At 42.6% G+C, this 22,850-nt stretch overlaps 1 protein-coding gene and 1 non-coding gene across 2 annotated transcripts in view; both read right to left on the bottom strand.

Moving 5' to 3' along the window:
* The window catches only part of LOC129488252 (aldehyde oxidase 2-like), an 80,308-nt gene that overhangs the window by 4,667 nt on the left and 52,791 nt on the right, over positions 1-22,850 (bottom strand). Inside the window, 8 exon segments of the mRNA XM_063644892.1 lie at positions 8,743-8,910; positions 11,450-11,638; positions 11,751-11,816; positions 13,586-13,704; positions 15,624-15,672; positions 16,470-16,544; positions 18,859-18,987; positions 21,008-21,103. Coding sequence (XP_063500962.1) covers positions 8,743-8,910; positions 11,450-11,638; positions 11,751-11,816; positions 13,586-13,704; positions 15,624-15,672; positions 16,470-16,544; positions 18,859-18,987; positions 21,008-21,103 — 891 coding nt within the window.
* LOC129489033 (U1 spliceosomal RNA) lies at positions 13,804-13,970 on the bottom strand. Its single transcript, XR_008659857.1, has one exon. It is a non-coding gene; the product is annotated as a U1 spliceosomal RNA (small nuclear RNA).

Below are 22,850 nucleotides of genomic sequence, written 5' to 3'. Positions count from 1 at the left end.
GCCATCCCATTACTGGGTATATACCCAAAGGACTATAAATCATGCTGCTATAAAGACACATGCACACGTATGTTTATTGCGGCACTATTCACAATAGCAAAGAGTTGGAACCAACCCAAATGTCCAACAACGATAGACTGGATTAAGCAAATGTGGCACCTATTCTCTTCTTATCTGTTCCTGTGGGAGCTGCTTGGCTCTCTTCTTTAGAATGAGCCTGTTCTGCAAGGTCTGGGCTGAACACAGGGCAAAATTCCTCAGTTTAGCTGTGGCAGATTTGGGTCTACTCTTCTGCTAAAGTTATGGAATTTTTAGTCTCTGTCTCTTTCTCTCTTTTTTTTTTTTTAAAGACAGGGTCCTGCTCTATCACCCAGGCTGGAGTGCAGTGGCACAATCAAGCTCACTGCAGCCTCAAACTCCTGGGCTCAGGCGATCCTCCAACCTTAGCCTCCTGAGTAGCTGGGACTATAGGCATGCGCTACCATGCGTGGCTAATTTTTTTTGGGTTTTGGTAGAGACACAAATATACATTCAATAACAGTATCAGAGACTCTCTCTTCAGGAGTAAGAATGGCTACTCTGTGAAATGTCATCAAGCCTTGCAGGGAAATGATTCAGTTCCTGCATCCTGGGACAAATGTATTCAATGTGGAACCAGTTTCACAGCCAATAAAACCTCTTCCAAGACAGCATGAGAGGCTAGAAGAATGTGGTTAAGAATGAGTACATGCCTGTCTGAGTGTGTGCGTGCATGTGTGTCTGTGTGCGTACATGCATGCATGTATGCGTGTGTGTCTCATGGGAACAGGTCAATAGGTTGAGCATTCTGAGGAAGACACCGTGGGAGACTCTGTTCTCAGTCTGTCCTGAGCCGTGCAGTCTGCTCTGTGTTCCATCTCAAGGAATCCAGGTGACCGAAGCATGTCCGTGCTGGTCTAAGGCCCTGCCAATTATCTGTAGCTGAGATTATAGCTGAACAGGCTAGAGAGTTCATGTTTTCACATGTTGTGGTATATGAGCCCCAAGAAATAGAATACAGTCTTGTAGGGCTGGCAGATGTCTCCCCCAGCTCATAGAAATCCAGGGCTGTGTATAGAGTACGGGGTTGAGCAGGCTGCATCTTGAACGGCTAGTGTTTGGGAGGGAACGGCCTGAGAGGAGTGGGTAAACCAGGCTGCTGGTAGCATGCAAAATGTTCACGTGCCTCTCCTCCTTCAGCAGGGAGGAAGGGCTCCAGATACTGAACTAAACAGGTGGCGCTTTTAATGCTGCCAGTTCTCACTGAGTCTGGGCATCTAGAAATGCAAAAGAAGCAAGGAGGGAAAATGAGACGTGGGGATGTGAGAGACGCAGTGCTGTAAAGGGAGGGGAGTCCGTGGATGGAGACTGTATTAGGGTTTGCGGCGTAGGAAGAAGGTGAAGGCCATTAGAAACTAGCCATTGGTCAATCTCATAGAATAGCAGATTCTATGAAGGACAGGCATGGCCATCTGGAATTGAGGACTGATCTAAGAATGAAGGGCTTTTCCCCACTAGGGTACGATAAGATCATGCGTCAGCCTAACGCAGGACATGAGCCATTTGTTATGATTGCAAGGATTTCTTATGAGTCAGCGTGTTCCAGGCTGCCCCTTCAGAAGTGGGGTAAGCTGAAACCTGCTTATAAACCTGTTTCCAAGCTGAGGTGTCTGATTTTAACTTCCAGGAGGTGGAAACTGAAGCGGTTAATTGGCTCTACGTGGCCTCCCACTATGGCAGCCCACATAGACCACATTTGGTGATTACTCAATAAATACGTTTTGCTGCTGGTGATATTAAGATAACATGATTTTTTAAAAAAGTCTGCCTATTCCACATTCTCCAAGGCAGTATTTTTCTAATTTTTGAGGGTATGGAACCCTTCATGTCTCTGAATCCTAAAGATTTTTTTTTTAAATGAAATCACTGTTTCTAAGGAGAAGTCCTCATTTGAAAGTGTTAAATATGTATATCTTTAAAGGACGTTTACTTTTTTTCCCCTTGCGGAATTTAAGATGACTGTACAAAACACATTTTCCAGGAAATACATATTTTTCTTTCTCCCATCACCAAAAAGGAAATTACATAGAGATGATGTTTGTGGCCACGCCTAGTTGAGCCGGACTGCCCTGCTGGGCTCAGAGGAGAAACCATCACCGGCAACACTGTCCTCACCAGAAATTAACCACCTGAGAAAGAGCCATGCAAAAATGGCAGCCAGCATTAGGTTGTGATTAAGGTTAAACAAACCCAAACACGTTAAAAAAAAAAAAACCTTTTGACATAGTAAATGCTCATTCATACAGTATGATTTTTTTGGTAATAAACATGCCTTAGGCTTCTTACCAATGCCTGCCTTTTTTTGAAGCTAATTTACCCATGAAAATGAGGCTGCTAGTTAGAAGAGTTGTTGTTTATTCTGGCCTCAGCAGGTCAACTTGATTTAATGTAGAAACACTTTTCAAGCCTGTTGGGAGAGGCATATTTTGAAGCAGGTCATTAACAGTTTATGGGTTTTTGGTGATGACCTTAACGCTAATATTTACAGAATGACTCATATTTACACAGTATTTTTACATGCATTATTTTATTTAATTCTGAGGGAAAAGTACTGAGTGTTTTACCATTATTTCTGTTTAAGAAATAGATCTAGTCAGGCTGTTATTTACCTTATGGCTATAAGGAGGTTATTAAAAGAGGAGGTCTTGAACTTTTCAATACTCATGCTCTAGTACACAGACATTCTCACTCCCTGAACTTCTTATTCATTAGAACAAATTGTGTTTTGACAAGGGCATTCAAAGGCCCAATACAAAGACTGTTAATATTTATGTTTCTTATTCTTTCTCTCTTTCTATATATACATTTGCATAGTACAGCATTGTGTACCAGTGTGAATCATTATATATTTCAATTAAAAACCATGTTGTAATTTGATCAAATGTATTAAAAATGTAAATTCTGGCTGGCACGGTGGTTCATGCCTGTAATCTCAGCACTTTGGAAAGCCGAGGCAGGTGGATCACGAAGTCAAGAGTTTGAGACGTGACCAACATGGTGAAACCCTGTCTCTACTAAAAATACAAAGATTAGCTGGGTGTGGTGGCGTGCACCTGTGATCCCAGCTACTCAGGAGGCTGACGCAGGAGAATCGCTTGAATCCTGGAGGCGGAGGTTGCAGTGAGCCGAGATTGCACCACTGCACTCCAGCCTGGGCAACAGAGAGAGACTCTGTCTCAAAAAAAAAAAAGAGTAAATTCTGATATGGGGTCAGATTTGTTCCAAGATGCTTTAGAAATTGGTCTGTGTGAGCAGCCAGGCTATAAGAACTTCAGGAGGCCTGCTGTGGCTTCTAAGGGAATGAATGAATTATGGTCACTAAAGATCTAAAGAAGTAGGTCTGAAGTGTGATAAAGTGTATGATAAAGACTAGGAAAATTGCTGATTGGAAGAAGGACTATCCAGGTTTCACTCGTTGTTGTGAAAATACATGGTGTGGCCACAAATTCTATTTTATCTCTCAGCCACAGAGAACAACAATTGTAAGATTTTTCTACCAGAGAGGCAAATCAGACACTTTTCTACCAGAGGGGCAAATCAGACACTTTTCTACCAGAGGGCAAATCAGACACGGAAGGGCCACTTTTGAGGGCTGCTTAGTCCCAAGCGGCTTTGATTCTTCTGAAGCTGCCGCAGGGCCTTTGCATGAGCTGTTCTTGGCCTGGACTGTATCATTGCCAGCTTTATACTTGGTCTCTTGCTTCATTCAGGCTTTGGCTCAAATGTGAACACTCTCAGAGGGAACTTCCCCAAGAAACTATAATCAAATAATCTCTCCATCACATTCTAGCTCCCTTCTCTTCAATTTTCCTTCACAGTATTCAATACTGCTTGCAATTATATTGTGCGTTTGTTTACTCGCTTACTGTCTGGCTTTCCCCACAGAATGTAAGCTCTATGCTGGCAGAGATTGCCTTGCTCACCACTATTTTTTTAGTTCCCCAGCAGTGCCTGGCACATGAAAGGTGCTCAATAAATATGTTAGATGAATGAACAATTGCATGATGAGTAACCAAAGTGGGATCCCATCTATGACCCCTCTGACTTCAAGAAAACAGCGAGGCTAAGTCAGAAAGGTTATATTCTGTGAGATGTATTAGTATACCCCAGGGTCAGCCAAGCACTTATAATTCACAGTCACTGTCTTCCTTCCTTGTTAGACTATAAATGCCTTGAGAGCAGGGACCTTATATTTCTGGGACCTCAAACTATGCAGAAAGGAAGGGATCAAATGAATTTGTTGAATTTGATTAAAGCTGAGTAGGAGTTAACAAGTTGAACAGAAGAAGATGGTTCCAAGGAGAAGGAAGAGCATGGCAGAGGCCCTAAAGCAGGAGTGAGTATCTCTGTCCTTAACATGAGGAATGACAGAAGAAGGCAAGTGTGGCTGGGTGAGGTCATCGGTGGCTGGAGAGGTGGGTGAGGTTGGCCATGCTGGACTCTGAAGGTTTGTAGGCTCAGGAAGGCAAGTTAAGAAGTTTTCTGTCTCCTATGAGCAAAGGGAAGTTTTTTGCCAATGTGTATGCTGGTGTGGCATGGTCTGCTTTGCCACACCACAAGCTTCTGGCTGCAGGGGGTGTAGGGAGATCAGCCAGGAGGCAGCTTTGATCTAGGATGGAGAGATGGTAGGTAGCTTCAGGGTCACCAGAAACTAAACTCCACCAAGGTGGCGGTCTCTGTTTCATTCACTACTGTACCCCCGAATTGTTCTGCAGAACAATACCTGGCACACATTAGATGCTCAACATCTGTTTGTGGGATGAATGAATAATACAGTGGTTAAGGATGGAGAAAATGGACTGGGTGAAGAAATTGTTGGGGGTGAAAATGAACAGGACGTGATGAAGGACTAACTACTGAGTATGAGGGAGAGAAATGCCAGGATGGCTCCTGGGTTTCTTGTTTATGTTGCTATATGGATAGAGGAGTATTGCCATTTCCTGCAACAGGTAATAGTAGAAGAATCTAAATTTTGTGTGTTTCTTGGCCTCTGTTAAACCAAGACTCAGGACTTCCTCCTCTCTGCACTCCTTGGGAGGTCCCAATCAAGGCTGGCCTCTAACCAGCCCCTTCTCTCTGTTGGTGAACAGTTGAGGAGACAGGGTCTGGAGGCTCGAACAAATTAACTGAAGTCTTCTCAAGTATTTGGAGAGGGCTTTCTTTTCACTGTTTCAAATACATGTGAGGTCAGTGCAATGGTTAGGAATATTGTAGGTCACGATAAGTATGAAGGATAAATGATTATGGCCAGGCATGGTGGCTCATGCCTGTAATCCCAGCACTGTGGAAGGCTGAGGTGGGCGGATCATCTGAGGCCAGGAGTTTGAGGCCAGCCTGGCCAACGTGGTGAAGCCCCATCTCTACTAAAAATACCAAAATTAGCTGGGCATGGTGGTACACACCTGTAATCCTAGCTACTCGGGAGGCTGAGGCAGGAGAATCATTTGAACCTGGGAGGTAGAGGGTGCAGTGAGCTGAGATTGCAACACTGCACTCCAGCCTGGGCAACAGAGCAAGACCCTGTCTCCAAAAGAAAAAAAAAAGCATAAATGATCATTCTCCATATGGTCTAAGTAGCCTTAATAACAAGGGACTTATTATTGAAAAGTTAAACATTCTGTCCTTCCCTCACTCCTCAAATTTATTCCAGTAGCTATAGACAAAGATTAAGAGTTGTAGGATAAATGAGTTTGGCCAGGTATTTTCCTTTTGTGTTTAAGCAAGTATTTTTTGAGTGATGCTTCATGGGATGCTTTTCCCATGAAATTCCCAATCCAGATTTTTCTGTGACTGAGGCTCAGCAGAGTCATTCCCAATTATACTGTTCAAATCTTTTCAAAGACTTATGTCAGGGATATCCTGATTTTATTAAATGAGTTTACAAATAAGATATATTGTACATATATATAAATTAAAGCATGGTTAAAAGTGTACACACGGCCGGGCGCGGTGGCTCACGCTTGTAATCCCAGCACTTTGGGAGGCCGAGGCGGGCGGATCACGAGGTCAGGAGATTGAGACCACGGTGAAACCCCGTCTCTACTAAAAATACAAAAAAATTAGCCGGGTGTGGTGGCGGGTGCCTGTAGTCCCAGCTACTCCGAGAGGCTGAGGCAGGAGAATGGCGTGAACCCAGGAGGCGGAGCTTGCAGTGAGCCGAGATTGCGCCACTGCACTCCAGCCTGGGTGACAGAGCGAGACTCCGTCTCCAAAAAAAAAAAAAAAAAAAAAAGTGTACACACACACACACACACACTCACACTCCAAAACATGGTTATAGTTAGTTCTGGTTGGTGGGATTATGGCTGATTTTAACTTCACCTTATACTTTTCAGTATTTTCTGATTTTTCCATAATGGGCATGTGTTACTTTTACAAAGACAAAATGCAATGTATGTTATTAAAAGGAGGTCTAAAATAGCAAACATAGGTTATAACATGAAGTGATATTTATAAACCATGTATCTACAAGTATTTTAGAAAATGCTAGATTATTCTAACATTGAGCATTTGATTGATGGGCACAAATTAGTAGATGATTTATATCTGCAAAGATACGTTAGTTTTATCAAGGAACCATCAGACTTGAGAGAAAATATGGTTTCATCATATGGACCAGGTAGCTAAGAAGCTAAGTCCCAAATGGTAAATGAAATCAAAGTGTTTCACTTCTTACCATTGTATGTGACATAGCTACTTTGCCAGACAACTGGACTATTCAAAACAGCCTGAAATCTTAGACATGAAGGAATTCACTTTCTAGGAGCCAGGCCATTGGAAGACTGAAAACATTAACCTCAGGCAAGAAAGGAAGATTAGAAGTATATTTTTGTTTGCTGTGTTTTTAGTTTTCTTAATCTGCCCCATTCCAGAAAAGGGTATTTATTATTGCAAAATGTGAATGAGAACATTTTTTAAAGGTCAGAAGTGCTTATGCTTTTGGGGTATGAGACGACACCATTCCACAGTGACCATGTCACTAGCAGAGTCAGGAACGGGCAGATGACTGATCTTTAGGCCAAGATCCACACAGAGGAGTTCCTGGAGTGGGTAGAGGGTGCTGGTTTCCCAGCCCTGCCCATCTGAGGAAGGCATCTGGCCAGAGGCAGGTAATTGTAATCGTTGCTGTAGACAATGGAATGAGATGAGGGTCAGATCCATAGACTGGGAGAAGACTTGGAGGGAAATTACAGGGTGACTGGTATTATTGGAGTATAAGAAATATTGTTGAGTTAGATTCGAAGATGGAAATAGGAAGAGGTTATGTACGGGAAGGAAATTAATAATTATGACACTTCCTTTTAAGCAATATTTCTATAAGATCTTTTCACTCTATGGTTGGCTATAGAGGTCAGTTAAGTATTTGGGCTTCTTTTAATATAGATTTGGAAATAGAAATTTCCTTTTAAGAAGTAGAGAATCAACTCTTTTCTCTCTGAGAGGCCATATATTATAGTGAAGCCAGGCAGCCTGGGTTTGAATCTTAGCCCCCAAATGCTTAGCCTGGGTTTGAATCTTAGCCTCCAGAGTGTGTGATCTTGGGAAAGTTATTGCACCTATTTCCTCAATAGTAAAATGAAGAAAATACCAGTAGTTACCTGACAGAGTTGCAGTAATGACTAATGTGCATAAAATGTTCAGCGTGGTGCTCAGTCAGGTAATGCTACCTGGTATTACTTAAATTAGGGTGCTTAGGACATTGGCAAAGGCGAGGCTCAATGACCTCTGGAAAGTTGCTTATCTGTAACCTTCAGCAGGTGGGATTTGCCATGTGTGTATCCACATGGATAACCCCCTAGTCCTCCCTCTCCCGGGCTGGGAGGCATTGGTATGAAACAGAATGAAGGAGAAAGGCAGTAGCTCGCAATGGGATCACCCTACTTCTAAATGACAGGCAGTCTGTGTATACTCTCTGTGTAGGGAACACAGAAAGTGACATTATCAAATATGGCTATATGACACATGGATTTCTGTGTGTGTGTGTTTGTTTTTGTTGAAGGGCAGGATGGAGTTGGTAGGATAGAGGGAGGGAATACTTAACCACTGTTTGGAGAAATCAGTCAGTTGCTTTCCATTTAGCTATTAGTTTTTGCAGCATTACATATATATATATATATACTCTTTTTATTTTTATTTTTGTTTTTTTGAGATGGAGTCTCACTCTTCGTCAGGCTGGAGTGCAGTGGCATGATCTTGGCTCACTGCAACCTCTGCCTCCTGGGTTCAAGAGATTCTCCTGCCTCAGCCTCCTGAGTAGCTGGGACTACAGGCGCATGCCACCACGCCTGGCTAATTTTTTGCATTTTTAGTAGAGAGGGGGTTTCACCGAGTTAGCCAGATGGTCTCGATCTCCTGACCTCGTGATCCGCCCACCTCGGCCTCCCAAAGTGCTGGGATTACTTGCATGAGCCACCGCGCCTGGCTGCAGAAAGATATTAATAAATTATCCTACATCAGGGTTGCTAAGATGATCAAATTAACGCTTGGGAAATACTTTTTTAAAAGTTAAAATTACTACATGTATACAAGGTGTATTTGTGTGATTTGCTTTTTTCATTTCATAATTTGATTAGCTAGACACAGATTAGGTTATACATTTACCCAAGAGGTCTAAGAAGCAGGAAATAGACAAATCATCTTTTAGGAAAATAAACAATTCCCTACCATTTCTGTGAATTGATCTGCACAGGCCATTCGAATCCGTTCTGGCATTGCTGGTCTCTGCACCGTGAAGTCCTCAGCTATGTCTCTTTCTCTTCGCACTGTGGCCACAGCGTCAGCAATGGCAAAGAACACAGATGACCCCAGGAACATCCCAGACTCCCCAAGGCCCTGTAAGAAGGCACATTGGTTTAAGAAACTTCTATACTACACTACAAGTTTCTAGAGGGTAGGGGCCAGGTCTTGTTCACCATTGTATCCCCAACCCCTGCACAGTGTTTTGTACACAAAATCTTCTCAATAAATGTTTGTTGGCTGACCTACTGACTGAATCAGAAGCTTGAGTAGTCTTAAAAATCCCAGCATAGGCCGGGCTCGGTGGCTCATGCCTGTAATCCTAGCACTTTGGGAGGCCGAGGTTGATGGATCATGAGGTCAAGAGATCAAGACCATCCTGCCCAACATGGCGAAACCCCATCTCTACTAAAAATACAAAAATTAGCTGGGCCTGGTGGCGCGTGCCTGTAGTCCTAGCTATTTGAGAGGCTGAGGCAGAAGAATTGCTTGAACCTGGAAGTCGGAGGTTGCAGTGAGCCGAGATCATGCCATTGCACTCCAGTTGGGCGACAGAGCAAGATTACATCTCAAAAAAAACAAAAACAAAACCAAAAACAAAACATAGAAAAAGAAAAAAGTCCCAGCATAATCTGAGTTTCCCAGATCTTGAATCCCGTCTGGGTTAAATTTTGTTCCCTAGGAAAGGTATGTATGTGTGTATGTCTGTGTGTATGAGTGTCTTTGTGTGGTAATGGGAAAGTACCCTATTTAGTAAAACACATTCAATGGATTGAACTAGCCAGCTTTATCAGCAGAGAGAAAAATGCCTTTTTTAACTCCAGGGTTAGGATAGGCAGGGTACTCTAGAAGAAAGAGTAGACTTTGATACCAGATGAAAGGTAAACCCATCATCTGCAAGGAACAGGCAGGTATTGTCAATGAGTGATGCAGGCAGATGAAGGACAGTAAGGAGCAGTGGAAAGTAAGGTGAGGAAGAGCACCCCCATGTCCTATCTATAAGGGGCAGCTGTTCTTTGGTTGTAGTTAGTTGTTGCCTTTCCAAGAATGCAGCCAAAATTACCAGATCATCCATTTTTTCAAGAGAATTTAGATATCTGTATTTTAATGTAAAATTCCCTGACTTGTAAAAACACTGTGTAGGCCAAAGAAAAGTACATCTTCAGGGTAGATTTAGCCAGTAGACCACCAATTTGCGACCCTTGAGTTAGTGAGACTGAGTCTGAATCCTGTCCCTTACTCCCCGTGTTTCTCTGGCTAAGTGAGATAATCTCCTCTGTTCCTTTGTCAGTGAAGTGTGGGCAGTGATGCCAACTTTATAGGGTGTTGCGAGGATCAGGAAACGCAAAAGCACCTAGCACAGCTCCCGGTACCTGGTAGCTCTCTGTTGTTTTTACATAGTACCCTCCATGTGGGACCTGCAAACCCATGATTTTCCTGAGTGTCGGCTTGTGAGTGGCTGTCTGCAACTACAAGGACTCAAGGGTCCTTTCTGCCCTGTGTTACTCTTGGTGGCTTAAAAGCTGCTCTCTGTGGGCTCTTAGCCCCCTTTTGCCTTTTCCCCTTAGAGTGATTTCCAGTCCAGTGAGAATCCAAAGGCCCTATTGATGGTCCTTCCTTTCAGGTTTGCCCTGACCTCATCACCATAGGTCTAGAGGAATTTCCCGGCATTCCTGGGCTGACAGTGGGATCCAGTCTGGACATGATGAAATTTCTACAGATGTAGTTGGATATTTTTTTTTTTTGGAGGATGGGTACTAGCAAGACATCTCCCAAAAGATCTTATTTATTGATTACCCAGGCTGGTCTTAAATTCCTGGGCTCAAGCAATCCCCTGCTTCAGCCTCCTAAGTAGCTGGAGCTATAGGTGTGCAGCACCATGGCCAGGAAAGATTTTAAAGTCTTAAGAGGAGTCAAGAAACTTTAACAATACATCTCAAACCTAGATGAAGTTTTTACTCTGAGGGTGTTTTTCACGTAATCTGCATAGAGCAAGGCAAACAAATAATGATCTTTATTTTAATTTGCAGTTTCATTACTTTAGCAATTATTAAGGGTTGATGTCTTTGCTTTCTGATGCTATTAACATTTTGAGCCAGATAATTCTCTGTAGTGGGGTTGGGGGCTGCCTTGTACAAAATCACCTTCCCGACTCCCCCCACCCCCAATTGAGAACCACTGTTCTAGATGCATTTCTGGGTATGGTGAGGACCCTGAGCCCCTCAGAGGTGAGTGATTTGCCTAAGACCACAGGGAGGGGATAGGGCTGTGGCAGGAACCCAGGTCTTCTGCGACCTCAGCCTAGGGTTCTGTCCATGCTGCCACTGCTAGGATTTCAGTCGCATTGTGCCTCCAATCCTGTTTAATATTGTAGTCTTCAGGGTCTTAAGTAAAAGTGTTATTCTATTAAGAAGTCAAAGCTTTTTGGTGAGTTTTAGAGTTTCCAGTGAAAGAGGAAATTATTAAAATCCTCGGCCCACGATTGCAATGGGTGATTCATCTCCAAATTCTAGCAGTCTATAGTGATTTGTTCTTGATAACAGTTAACATTGACTTACTATTTTGTCCACCTGCTTTCATTTGCCGTGTGCTACCCGATCCATGACACCGTGCAGTGGTAGGTTTGGGTGCTTACCTTAGATGAATAGATGGTTAGTGGGGTTTGTGACGAGGGCAGCAAGGAGACATTGAACTCCTGTGGGACATCAGTGATGGTTGGAATTTTGTACTCACCTGGGCTCTGAGAGTACAGGACACCTTCTGGGGAATATTTCAGTTCTTCAGTGGTATAAAGCCCCATTCCTTGAATAAAGGAAACTTCAATCTGGAGGGGGACAATTTCAAGCTTTGTGACATTGTGTCATTTTTAGAAGGCCTTTACCTATCCTGAAATGACTCCCAGGAAGGGGCATCCGCCCAGGTGGGCCAGCACCTACCTGCCCAATATCAATGGCTGGATTTAGGCTGCAACATGCATCCATGATGATGTGCGTTCTGATTTTCTGCCCAAAATAAAAATTACCTCGCCAAAAAACTTGAATTAAATGTATCATTTTCAGGTATACTCAAACGGTCTCCAGTTTTTCCAGAACTCCTGCTGGCTAATTAACACTGCATTGAACCCTGTCAACATTAGAGCTGCTAAGATGCCTGCTGAACTCTTCAAATTGAGTGCCAGGACTGTCTATGACCCTGGAAGATCTTGTACATTCATGGTTTTGACTCATCTTAAGTGACTCCAAAGTCTATGACATGCTAGTGTGTCTGAGTGAGTCACTTGGTAAATAATTGTTGTGCCTCATTGTTCATCTGATTCTCAATCTGAATCTGTTGTTGGAATATAATTTATGAGCTCATGTAGTCCTCATGATAATCTGTGGCAGGTGGTACTATTGCCATTTTACTGTGAAAATCCTAGAGCCATACTGGAATGTATGAGTTTGTGGATTTGCAAGATCTTGGAAGGTATTCATGGCAAATGTTGAGAGCACCTTTGATTTGCTAATCTACTTCCTTCTCTGAGAAGCATCACATGAATCTGGCCCTTGTTTTGACACTGGGCATGGGCCTGCAGGTTATTAAGGAGCCACTAAAAGCCCCTAAGTGCCTGTGGCCTATCTCCGGAGTGTCTCAGGGCTTCCCTTCTGCCCCCATTTCCCGGTGCTTGTTCTGACAAGATCATCGTTCTCTGAGCTCAGTACCTGGGCTCCTACTTTCTATCTAGCCCTTTGGACTTGGCAATTCTCTTTTGACTCAAACCTCGGCCTCTTGGAAAACCTACTCTGGGCATTGGGACCAGCCTTCATCTATCCTCAACCTGGATAGGGAGGGAGATTGGACACACCTCAGAGAGGGCCTTCAGTTTACTTTTACCTTGAAACCTGGTGTGTTTTGCACTGTAAGTGCTGGGCAGTGGAAAGAGATGGCTGTGCACTAACACTGAGTTGATGGATGATTTAGTTCACCAACCACAAATGGCCAGCCGCAACAGGCCTGTCACTAAATTTCTCTGATTTCTCTTTAGTTAAAAGAAGTTTTGCCTCTTTAAGAAATAAACTATTTTAAGGGATCAAAGTGATACTGAAATTATTGAACCTTAAACTGTAAATGTAAACTGAAAGGCACAGAAAAGACCAAATTTTGACTTTTCTAGCATTATAAATTCTGGAAGATCCTCATAAGTTTCATATCTTTAGGGATTTATACCAAGGCCCTTGGGTAAAATTGCATCCTTTATAATGCAAGTTGTTAATTTTGGGTTAAGTATGATTCCCAGTCTCCAATGGGTGGTTTCTTGGCTGTTCAATTAAATAGAAATTATAACAATTATTTTAATACCTTTCTTCCCCCAAAATCTGTTTCAGTACTACTTTTTGGATAATTGACTTTGGAGAAACAGCACATTGCTATGTGCTTTCAAAATGTTTGCTCAAGACTATTTACTAAGTTAGTTATTCCTTCAGATTAGAAAATGTGTCTTTATAAATAGAAGCTTTTTTTTGGGAGAAATCTTGGAAAGTGATTTTGTTGTCTAAATGAAATAAAAAATTTAATACATTTTAGACTGTCATCAGCAATTCATTTTTGACTACTAGATTGTCTTTTTAAGTGGAAATTCAGGATAAGGCTAGATCTCTGGACCCTCCCATGGAATTGAAAGAATCTTGTTCTTGTTATAAGAGAATTACATAATGGAATTGGGCTATTTACCTATACAACACACTTTTGTTGTTGTTTTGATTTGCCAAGAGGAAAGTTAGACTTGACTTACCTTGTGAGCACCTGTCAGGCAGTCAATTTCAACCTCAGAACAGGCAGCTCCGTAGACATAGTAAAGAAATGGGTCCCCCGACCCCTTCTCCCAGTCCATGAAGGCCTCGTAGCCCCTGAGGGAAGAAATAAAGCCTTTTAGCCTGAGTGGGGGAGAAACAATGTTGATTTATTTTAAAAGTTACCAAAGTTTTATGGTGGTGTTTCATTTTTTTTCCCAGGGAGGGTACAAATACAGTCTCCCACTACCATAAATTATGCAGTTGAGTTTCCTACATTTGGAGAAGTCACAGGGGTCAGCATTTCTGGAGTAAAATAGGTAAGATAAGCCTCACTCTAGGAAAACCACCTTTGGAATCATGGTATCTCCCCTGCCAGGTAAGTATAGCATTTCATTTGATTTATATTCATTTCAATTGCCTTTTAAACTCACTTAAAGAGGACATTCCTTGTGCCACAGTTAGGATGTCAAAAAGAGGGAGGAGCCAATAGATTGTTTGGGACCGGACCTCACAGTGTGCCTGTATCTTGACCACAAAGGATTTGAGCTTTAGCCTGCCTGCCCACTGAGAACCTCAGATGAATTTTATCAGTGGTCCCTCTGGGACCACTGTTCCCAAAGGGACCCCATGGATAGTGCTAACCAAACTCACAGGGAGCTGATGGTAATTAAGGGTTGGTAAAAAATGATTGGTAATTCAATGCATTAATTTATAATAGAAGCTGTATTCAGATAGAGGGCTGGTTTGCTCTCTTCTTGGGTAACTGAACTTAGGAATTTAGAACTCATTATGTACAAGGCTCTAGGCTGGGCTGTTATCTCCTTATTTCCTCATTCTTCATGAGGATTTGCTTTACTGTTCTCTCTGTGTGTGTGTGTGTGTGTGTGTGTGTGTCTATTGTTTGGTGATTTCTTTCATTAGACTGTAAAACTAATGTCACATGCTTTTTGAATTTGACAATGACTGGTGATTATCATCCACCCATTCTCCGTTGTCTAGTAAGGAGCTTCCAAATAGACAGGTTTTATGGTAAAGGGAGGGAGATTTGTTAAATTGAGATGCAAGTCATTTCTAATGATAATATATTTTTACTACTCACAATAAAGAATAGTAAATAATGATTAGATATTGTAAATAATGATTAAATAAATAGTAAATAATGATTATAATGATTAGTTGTCGTAAGTCAAGCATCTAATTTTTTTTTCCCCAATAAGGGTGTTTTATTGTTTAATTTTTTTTTTTGGACATAACTGAAAGGCCTATGTGAAATCATAGAATTTTGGGCCTAGAAGGGACCTCAGTAATCACATAATAAAAATGTATTTTACAAATGAGGGACCTGCGGCCCAGAGTTGAGGCAGCATAGGTAGTCAAGAAAGTGATCATGTTCTCTGGGCGCAGCACCAGCACTGTAGTGACGGCACAATCAACACGAAAGCCTCAGCATTTCCATCGTAATCACACTCATTCAAGCAAAGCTATCTTCGGTAGGGAATTTCCGTTGTAGAGAGCATGTCTGTCCTCAGGTAAAATCAAATTATTTTAATAGTGAAAAACACACCTCTGGGTGGAGATTTAAGATACTAATGAGACATGTGATGTATGAACACGCATGTACAGCTACACATGTGCACTCACAAGGCCACTCAGAACGTGCTTACTAGTAACATCTCTTCCCACCTCTTTATGAATAATCATGTAAGACTCCCATAAAGGGAGCATCCGCAATACCAGTTTTTGCTGTCTCACCTTACAGACAGCCTGCCCTGAATTCTCTCTCAGGGTTTACTGTCTACTCTGCACCTCATTTTCAAAATATTCTTTTTTTTGCAATAAATTACTCTGTGCTGCACATCTTTTGCTGTGTGTCTCTTTTTGTTGTTGTTGTTGTTGTTTTTGCTTTGCTGTGTCTCTTGTTTAAATTCTTTTAAACTAAGAAGACAAGAACCAAAGTATCACAACAGCCATCAACAGTGATTGAGTTACCTCGTATTTTCTCAGCTATGTCAAGATATTATTGTGATGTTTTCCTGAAGTATCCAGTGGCTGAGAGACTGATTCTTTGTTCAAATGCAGCTTCTATCTGCAGAATGGGCATATTTAGTTAAAGCAAAACAAATATACCATCTACTAGGTGAAAACAGAAATGTCCAATCTAAAATTGACATCTCATAATCGTTGCTGGTGCTTTGCTACCAATAATAGAACTTATCATCATATTATTTTTCCTTAACTGGCACACTGACAATTTCCTTCTGATTGAGTTTAGAAGTCTGGGTTGAACAAACATAAAATAGAATCCTGCTGCACATCCATGAGATAGGGGCTCAGTGCACAAGGTATTTGGACTTCATTTCTAAATGTTAGAACTTTATAGTAAGCGTGTGTGTAAATGTGAAGTAATTGTTCTAATGAAAAAAGTCATAGGATATTGTAAAGTTGGATTAAGTTAGTCATCTCCTTTGAGCCATATTCAACAGCAAATAGGCCTTTTAGTTTTCCTCTTAACTTACCCAAAACATCATGCTCACACGTGTGTGTGTGTGGCTTAGGAAGGCTCATTCTTTTCCTCTTATTTCTTACTTAAGCAGAGTGTATTCTTCATACACTTCTATTTCTCCTTCCAGTGACTGCTGTTTCCTGTGTGCTTTCTCCATACACACCTGGTATACATCCTGGAGTAGCCTTCTCAACCTTTAGAGATCCTGCCTGTTTGCAGAAATCCACTCAACTGGGGAAGAAACAGGGGTCATGCTCTATCACTGTGACACTCAGAGGAACTATCTCTGTGTGTGATAGCTGTGCACTGCTGTGGTGCTGTCTCAGTACTGGTTTACATTGTTTTCTCGTTTGTAGTAACAAAGGGAGTGGAACACTTACCCAGTCTTCCCATGTACCTTTCGGATGTTTCTTAATGATGGGCTCAAGGCGTTTCAGAAGGATCTGACAAGCATTCTTGAAGTAGTAAAGAATGGAATCCACATTAGAGAAGAGCCCAGTGGTTCTGGTGGTTACGATTTATGTGAACAAATTTTCATTGATTAGGTCAGCAAGTGCTATGGAGTGCGTGATCCTGAAAAATCGGTAACACAACTCCTGCCCTTGATAACAGTATCAGCTACTGGAGGTTATTTTTTCCCCTTCTTGGCTCACTTCCTGTGAAAATATGGGTTCAGCTGAATTTCTACTCTCAGATCCTCTTTCTTAGAATATTCAGGTTCTTAACTTCTCTCTCTCTCTCTTTTTTGGTTTGTTTTTTTGAGACAGGGTCTCACTCTGTCAACCAAGCTGAAGTGCAGTGGCACCTTCTTGGCTCACTGCAACTTTGACATCTGGGCTCAAGCAATCCTCCCACCTCAGTCTCTTGAGTAACTGGGACTCCAGGCACTCACCACCAAGCCTGGCTGATTTTTGTCTTCTTTGTAGAGATGGAGTTTCACCATGTTGACCAGGCTGGTCTTGAACTCCTGAGCTCGAGCCATCTGCCCACTTCAGCCTCCTGAAGTGCTGGGATTACAGGCATGAGCCACTGTGCCTGGACCTTAGCATTTTTTTCCTACTTCTTTTGTATTTTTGTATCTTTTCTTTTTCTTTTTTTTTTTTTTTGAGATGGAGTCTTGCTCTGTCGCCAGGCTGGAGTGCAGTCACACGATCTCGGCTCATTGCAACCTGGGTTCAAGCGATTCCCCTGTCTCAGCCTTCCAAGTAGCTGGGATTACAGGCACGCACCACCATGCCTGGCTAATTTTTTGTATTTTAGTAGAGACGAGGTTTCACCACGTTGGGCAAGATGGTCTCGATTTCCTGACCTTGTGATCTGCTTGCCTCGACCTCCCAAAGTGCTGGGATTACAGGCGTGAGCCACTGCACCCAGCCATTTCTTTTGTATTTTATGGCTATTAAAATAAATGGAATAAACATCCTATTTTCATTCAAATTTGTGCTTTCCAGTCTGTAACAATGACATGCCAGAATCCCCCTGTGTCTGATCTCTCCCTCCATCTGTTCATTCGACCAGCATCAAACTACTACAATAAAGGCCTTGGCTTTGGGTATGAAATAGAAAACAATTAAATTTACTTTATAATGGCCCAGATCCACAAATTTTCTGATCTTTAACAGAAACCTAAAACTTAATACTCTAGAAGATAGATTGACACTTATTTTGGGCTGACAACTCCCATACACTCTGAGCTGTTCCTCTCTTGTGTTTGACCCTACTCCAAATTAGATCTCATGCATTTGAGGTTTCTTACACATTTGTTCCGAGCAAAAAAGAGTCTTTGCTTTTTGAGTCCTTAAGAGGTATCACCACAAAATTAGGACTGATTTGAAAGGGGTTCCTGTTGGTGGTATCATTGCAGCATTCTGGGAAAATATGGCTCACCACAATATCCCAGTGGAAAAGCGAACAGTTTGCAACAGAAACATGACAAATAGATATATTTCAAAAGCACATGCAATCGGATATTTGAATTAAGGAATATGAAGTCATGATTCTATTCTGAGATAGTGAAAATTTAGCACTTTTAAAAAATTCAGTTAAAAAAATAAGTACAAAGAAAAGCTGTTAAGTACTCGGTAGAATACCACTGAAGACAATGCTTCTGTTGCACCCTGTCTCCTTGGCTGGGGTCTGCCTGCCTATCTGCCTGCAAGAACTTGTTTATGCTGGAGGAAACTTGCACAGCTCTGCATTACTTGGTAGCCAAATTTCTTCTTGCTGTGTCTCCTAGGAACAGAGACTAGGCCTGTTCACCAAAATCCATTCTCCCCTTCTTCCATAGCAGCTGGACATATGGTTTCCCACTACACTACATTTCCCAACCTCCGTTGCAGTTAGACATAGCCCGAAACTGGTTCTGCTAATGGACTGTCAGTGGAAGTGACTTGCATCACTTCCAGATCTGGCTCAGAGTCTTCCACACCGGCTCCTCCATGCTCACTGGAATGATGACACCCAGGGCGACTTGGCACACCACATGTTGAAGATGGTGGAGGCTCCATCAATTTGGGTGCTCGAATGACCAAACAATGCTCGGGACTGATATGTGTACAAGTAAGGGACTTTTACTGTGTTTGAGCCTTTACATTTTGGGTCTGTCATCTCAATCTAGCCTACTCCAAATACACTCTCCCAACATTTTAGTTACCCCAGACTATGTTTAGTGACACAGATGACTTCTCTGAAGTCAACTTTTATACTGTATCTAGCCATAAAAACCAGAGATGTGGGAGAGGCACACCAAGGAGAGACAGGAAGACTCACCTGCGCAGCTCTGCCATTGACATCTGCACCGATAGACGCTGCCGTAGCAATTGTATTGGGCACAGTTGCTGTGCTCATTTCACAGATGTGCATATAGGACATGGGCATTTTTAACTCACGGCTGGCCACCTATGAGAAACATAAATATTTTCAAGTCCAGCAAGGACTTCTATGAAGATTTGAATCATTATTTTTCTTAATAAAAATTATTTGTTATTACATCCATGGTACCCTTTTAAGACTAAAATAATGTATTTATAAGCATCAAAACTACTTTTTTGTAAGGCCTCATGCTGATTTTTACAGTCTTTTCTTGGTAATATTCCACAGTGGTTCTTTTCAAATTGAGTCCATTTAGAATGTTAAGAATTTCCTTTTTTCTAAGTTTTAGATGTGTAGGAAGTAGGCCAAATTGAGATTTTCAGGCACTTATTTGGTTCAGTGGCAGGAAGAAAAAGAGGGATGGAGGGAGAGAGAGAGAGAGAGAGGAAGAGAGAGAGAGAGAGAGAGGGAAAGGGGAGACTGAGATGAGACTGACTCAGAATTTGGTCTGAAATCTTTTGATATCAGTATCAGATGAACTTGGAATGACCCTGAGGACCTTTTTCTTACTCTTATCCTCCCCTGCTTTTTTCTATTTGTTCTCCCTTGCTTATATTCCTCCAGTATTTGCTGTTCATTTTTTCTGTTTTTTAAAAATAATTTTTAAAAGATTATTATTGTCATTTTAGAGATGGGATCTCACTGTGTTGCCCAGGCTGATCTTGAACTCCTGGACTCAAGTGATCCTCCTGCTTCAGCCTCCCGAGTAACTGGGACTACAGGTGCATGCCACTGCACCTGGCTTCTTTTCTGCTCTTTTCCTTCCAGTTTCTCTAGCAAACCCATGTGGAGATGAAGATATTTAATCAAGAAATGACAAGGAAAGAGATGAAAGAGAAGAAAGGGAAAGGAAAAAACATTATTTTGGCTTCTCTTGTCTTTTTGTGTTTGCAAAAAACATCTTCTCAGGATATCCCGTTCTCAAATGCTAATCTTCTGACTAATGTCATTCAGTATGAAGTTTCTCCAGAAAGATGCAAAATGAAAAAAAGGGACGACTTTGTTGTTTCTTGGTGGTGAAAATCCAAAGGGAATTTGTTGGTTCAAATAACCGGGCAGGATAGATGGAGCTAGTGTGAAGTACATGTGTATCTAGGGGCTTTGTGGTCTCATCGGGGTCTCCTCTCAGCCTCTCACATTTGCTTTTCTTTCCATGATGGGCGGTTCCATCCATGGCACAGAATTGCCTGTGGCAGCCCCTGCCCTATAGTATAGTACCTAAACAGCCACAGGGGAAAGATGGCTCCTTTCTCCCAGCATCTACGTCAATCCCAGGAAAGGCTCTGAGTGGCCTTGCTTGAATCATGTGTCCTTTCCCAGAGTCAGTGGGATTCCGGAACCCTGACTGACCAGAGGCAGGTCTTGTGCCTATATCTGCAGCAGGTGTGGGAGTAAGGATGGGGATGGAGATGAAAGGTACCCAAATTGAGGAGTCTTTCAGAAATATATGGCATGTGAGAGGTACAGTACTTCAAAGGAGCTAAGGGGCTGGGGCTGGATGGTCAAAAGCTACAGATGTGCACTATAAAAATCTAATACATTTGTCACAGGGTTATTTAAAGAATTATTCTTGTTTTTCTCCTGAGATTATATTCTTACTAATTGGTGTGAGTGTATGTGTGTTAAATATCTTATAAAAATTGTAAGATGATGGCAGTTGATGAAATACTTGTCCTTACTTGTCAAAATAAAACATTAGCAACCTAATATTGTTGCCTAAAATGTAAACATTAAAACTACAAAAGCTAAGAAACTCCTGCTCCTGGTTGCCTGCTTGGAGCTCCCACCACAGGGCTCCATGGGTTTCTTAGTGGCGTTTTCACTAATGATCACCCCATCCATGAACCCTGGCCAAGCTCCAGGACTGTCTGCATACACGTGAGATTTCTGCCACCTCAGCCATTCTATTTGATATGTAAGAAGCCTTCCAACTAAATAGTCAAGATCTCAGTGTTTGAATACGGGGAGTCAACATTTACCCTAATAGATGAATCCTAACTTTCAACAATGTATATAGAGAATAATGGTTTAATTTTATTTATTTTACCCGTAGCATTTTGGTGTGAATACCTTGTCCCAGTTCATTGCCTCCATGTGTGACCAACACAGACCCATCTGTGTAGATATGAACCAGTGCAGCTGCCTAGTAAAAGAATCCGGAAGGCATAGCTCAGTGCAAGTTAGCATTTGGTGAGGTTCAGTATAAAACACAAGGTAGTGAAACACCAGTCTTAGGGAGTGGAGGGGGTCAGAGAAGCAAACTTTCCTGGTGGGATGCTGAAGCTTAGTTCTGTTTTGTGCAAAAAGTCACCTGTAAAGAACATTCCTCCTGGTTTTCATAGGAGCCCCTTTGGATACCTCAGGAGTTGAGAGTATTGGTTCCAATTGTTTGAAAGTCACTCTCATGCTTAAAAGCACCGGCTGACCATTAAGCTAGTTATTTAAATGTTTTAGGTACTTGCACATAGTGTGTACCAAGTGTGCTCAGCTCCAGATACATAAAGATGAACAAGACGTGGCTCTTCTTCAAGCTGCTCACAATGTGGTGGAAAGGCAGGCCGGAGATCAAGTCACTGTAGTATAGGATGATCAGTGAGATAATGAGAGTGGCATAGGGGGCCCTGGGAGACCTGGGAGGACAGGTGCAACTCCTGTGCTGCTCAGGGATGACAAGTGACAACAGAACAGAATCACAGACCAAAGAAGTCCTTGCCATGGGCAAGGTGGGCAAACTCCCCACAGCCTGTAAGGGAAAGCTCGGCTCCTTATTCCACTAGGAGGCCCTGTGGGATCTGGTCTCTCGTACAGTCCCTGTCGCCCCCTGCCTTGCCTCTGAGTCTGGCCCCACTGCAGCTCCTTTCTGACCTGTGCTCCTTGCTTTTGTCCGATCTCTTGTCCTGGCCGGCTTCTCCTCCGGTTCCTTACCTGTCTGCTCAGCCTGCAGGGCCACGCCCTGCAGTCTATGTTCTGTTAAAACTTCCTCACTTGGCTGGACGTGGCGGCTCATGCCTGTACTCATCCCAGCACTTTGGGAGGCCCAGGAGGGCGGATCACGAGGTCAGGAGTTCGAGACCAGCCTGGCCAAGACGGTGAAACCCCATCTCTATTAAAAATACAAAAATTAGCCAGGCGTGGTGGCGGGTGCCTGTGATCCCAGCTACTTGGGAGGCCGAGGCAGAGAATTGCTTGAACCTGGGAGGCGGAGGTTGCAGTGAGCTGAGATCGCGCCACTGCACCCCAGCCTGGGTGACAGAGCGAGACTCCATCTCAAAAAAACAAAACAAAACAATACAACCCCAAAACTTCCTCACATGTGTCTCATCCCCATCTAGGAAGGATCAGTCACCTCTTTCTTTGTACTTCTCCTTACAGGAATACTGGGTTGAAGACTGTCCCTCCTCTGCCCCCTAAAATTCACGTCTGTCTGAAACCTCAACATGGAACGTTATGTAGTCTTTGCAGATGCAACTACTTAAGATAAAATCATACTGGATTGTGGGTGCCCTAAACTCAATGACTGGTGTCCTTGTAAGAGGGCCATGGAAGATGGAGGCAGCAGCGACTGGAATTATGTCGCCACAAGCCAGGTAATACCAGGAGCCACCAGAAGCTGGAAAAGCAAGGGAAGATTCTTCCCTGAAGCCTTCAGAGGCAGCACGGCCCTGCTGACCCCTTGAGTTTGAACTTCAGACCTCCAGAATTGTGAGAGGATAAATTTGTTGTTTTTGAGTCACCCAGTTTGTGGTACTTTGTTAGAGCAGCCACAGGTAAGGAATCCTGGAGGTAAGAGGCTCTTCTCTGAGTCTTGCCATGGAGGGGCACCTGGTCTTAACTCATCTTTGTGTCCCGTAAATACCTCTGAGCAGGTCCTGGCCTTGCGTGGTGGCTCA

The sequence above is a fragment of the Symphalangus syndactylus genome, chromosome 8, assembly GCF_028878055.3.
Source record: "Symphalangus syndactylus isolate Jambi chromosome 8, NHGRI_mSymSyn1-v2.1_pri, whole genome shotgun sequence".
In the NCBI taxonomy this organism is placed as follows: domain Eukaryota; kingdom Metazoa; phylum Chordata; class Mammalia; order Primates; family Hylobatidae; genus Symphalangus; species Symphalangus syndactylus.
This window is presented reverse-complemented; position numbering and strand designations above follow the sequence as displayed.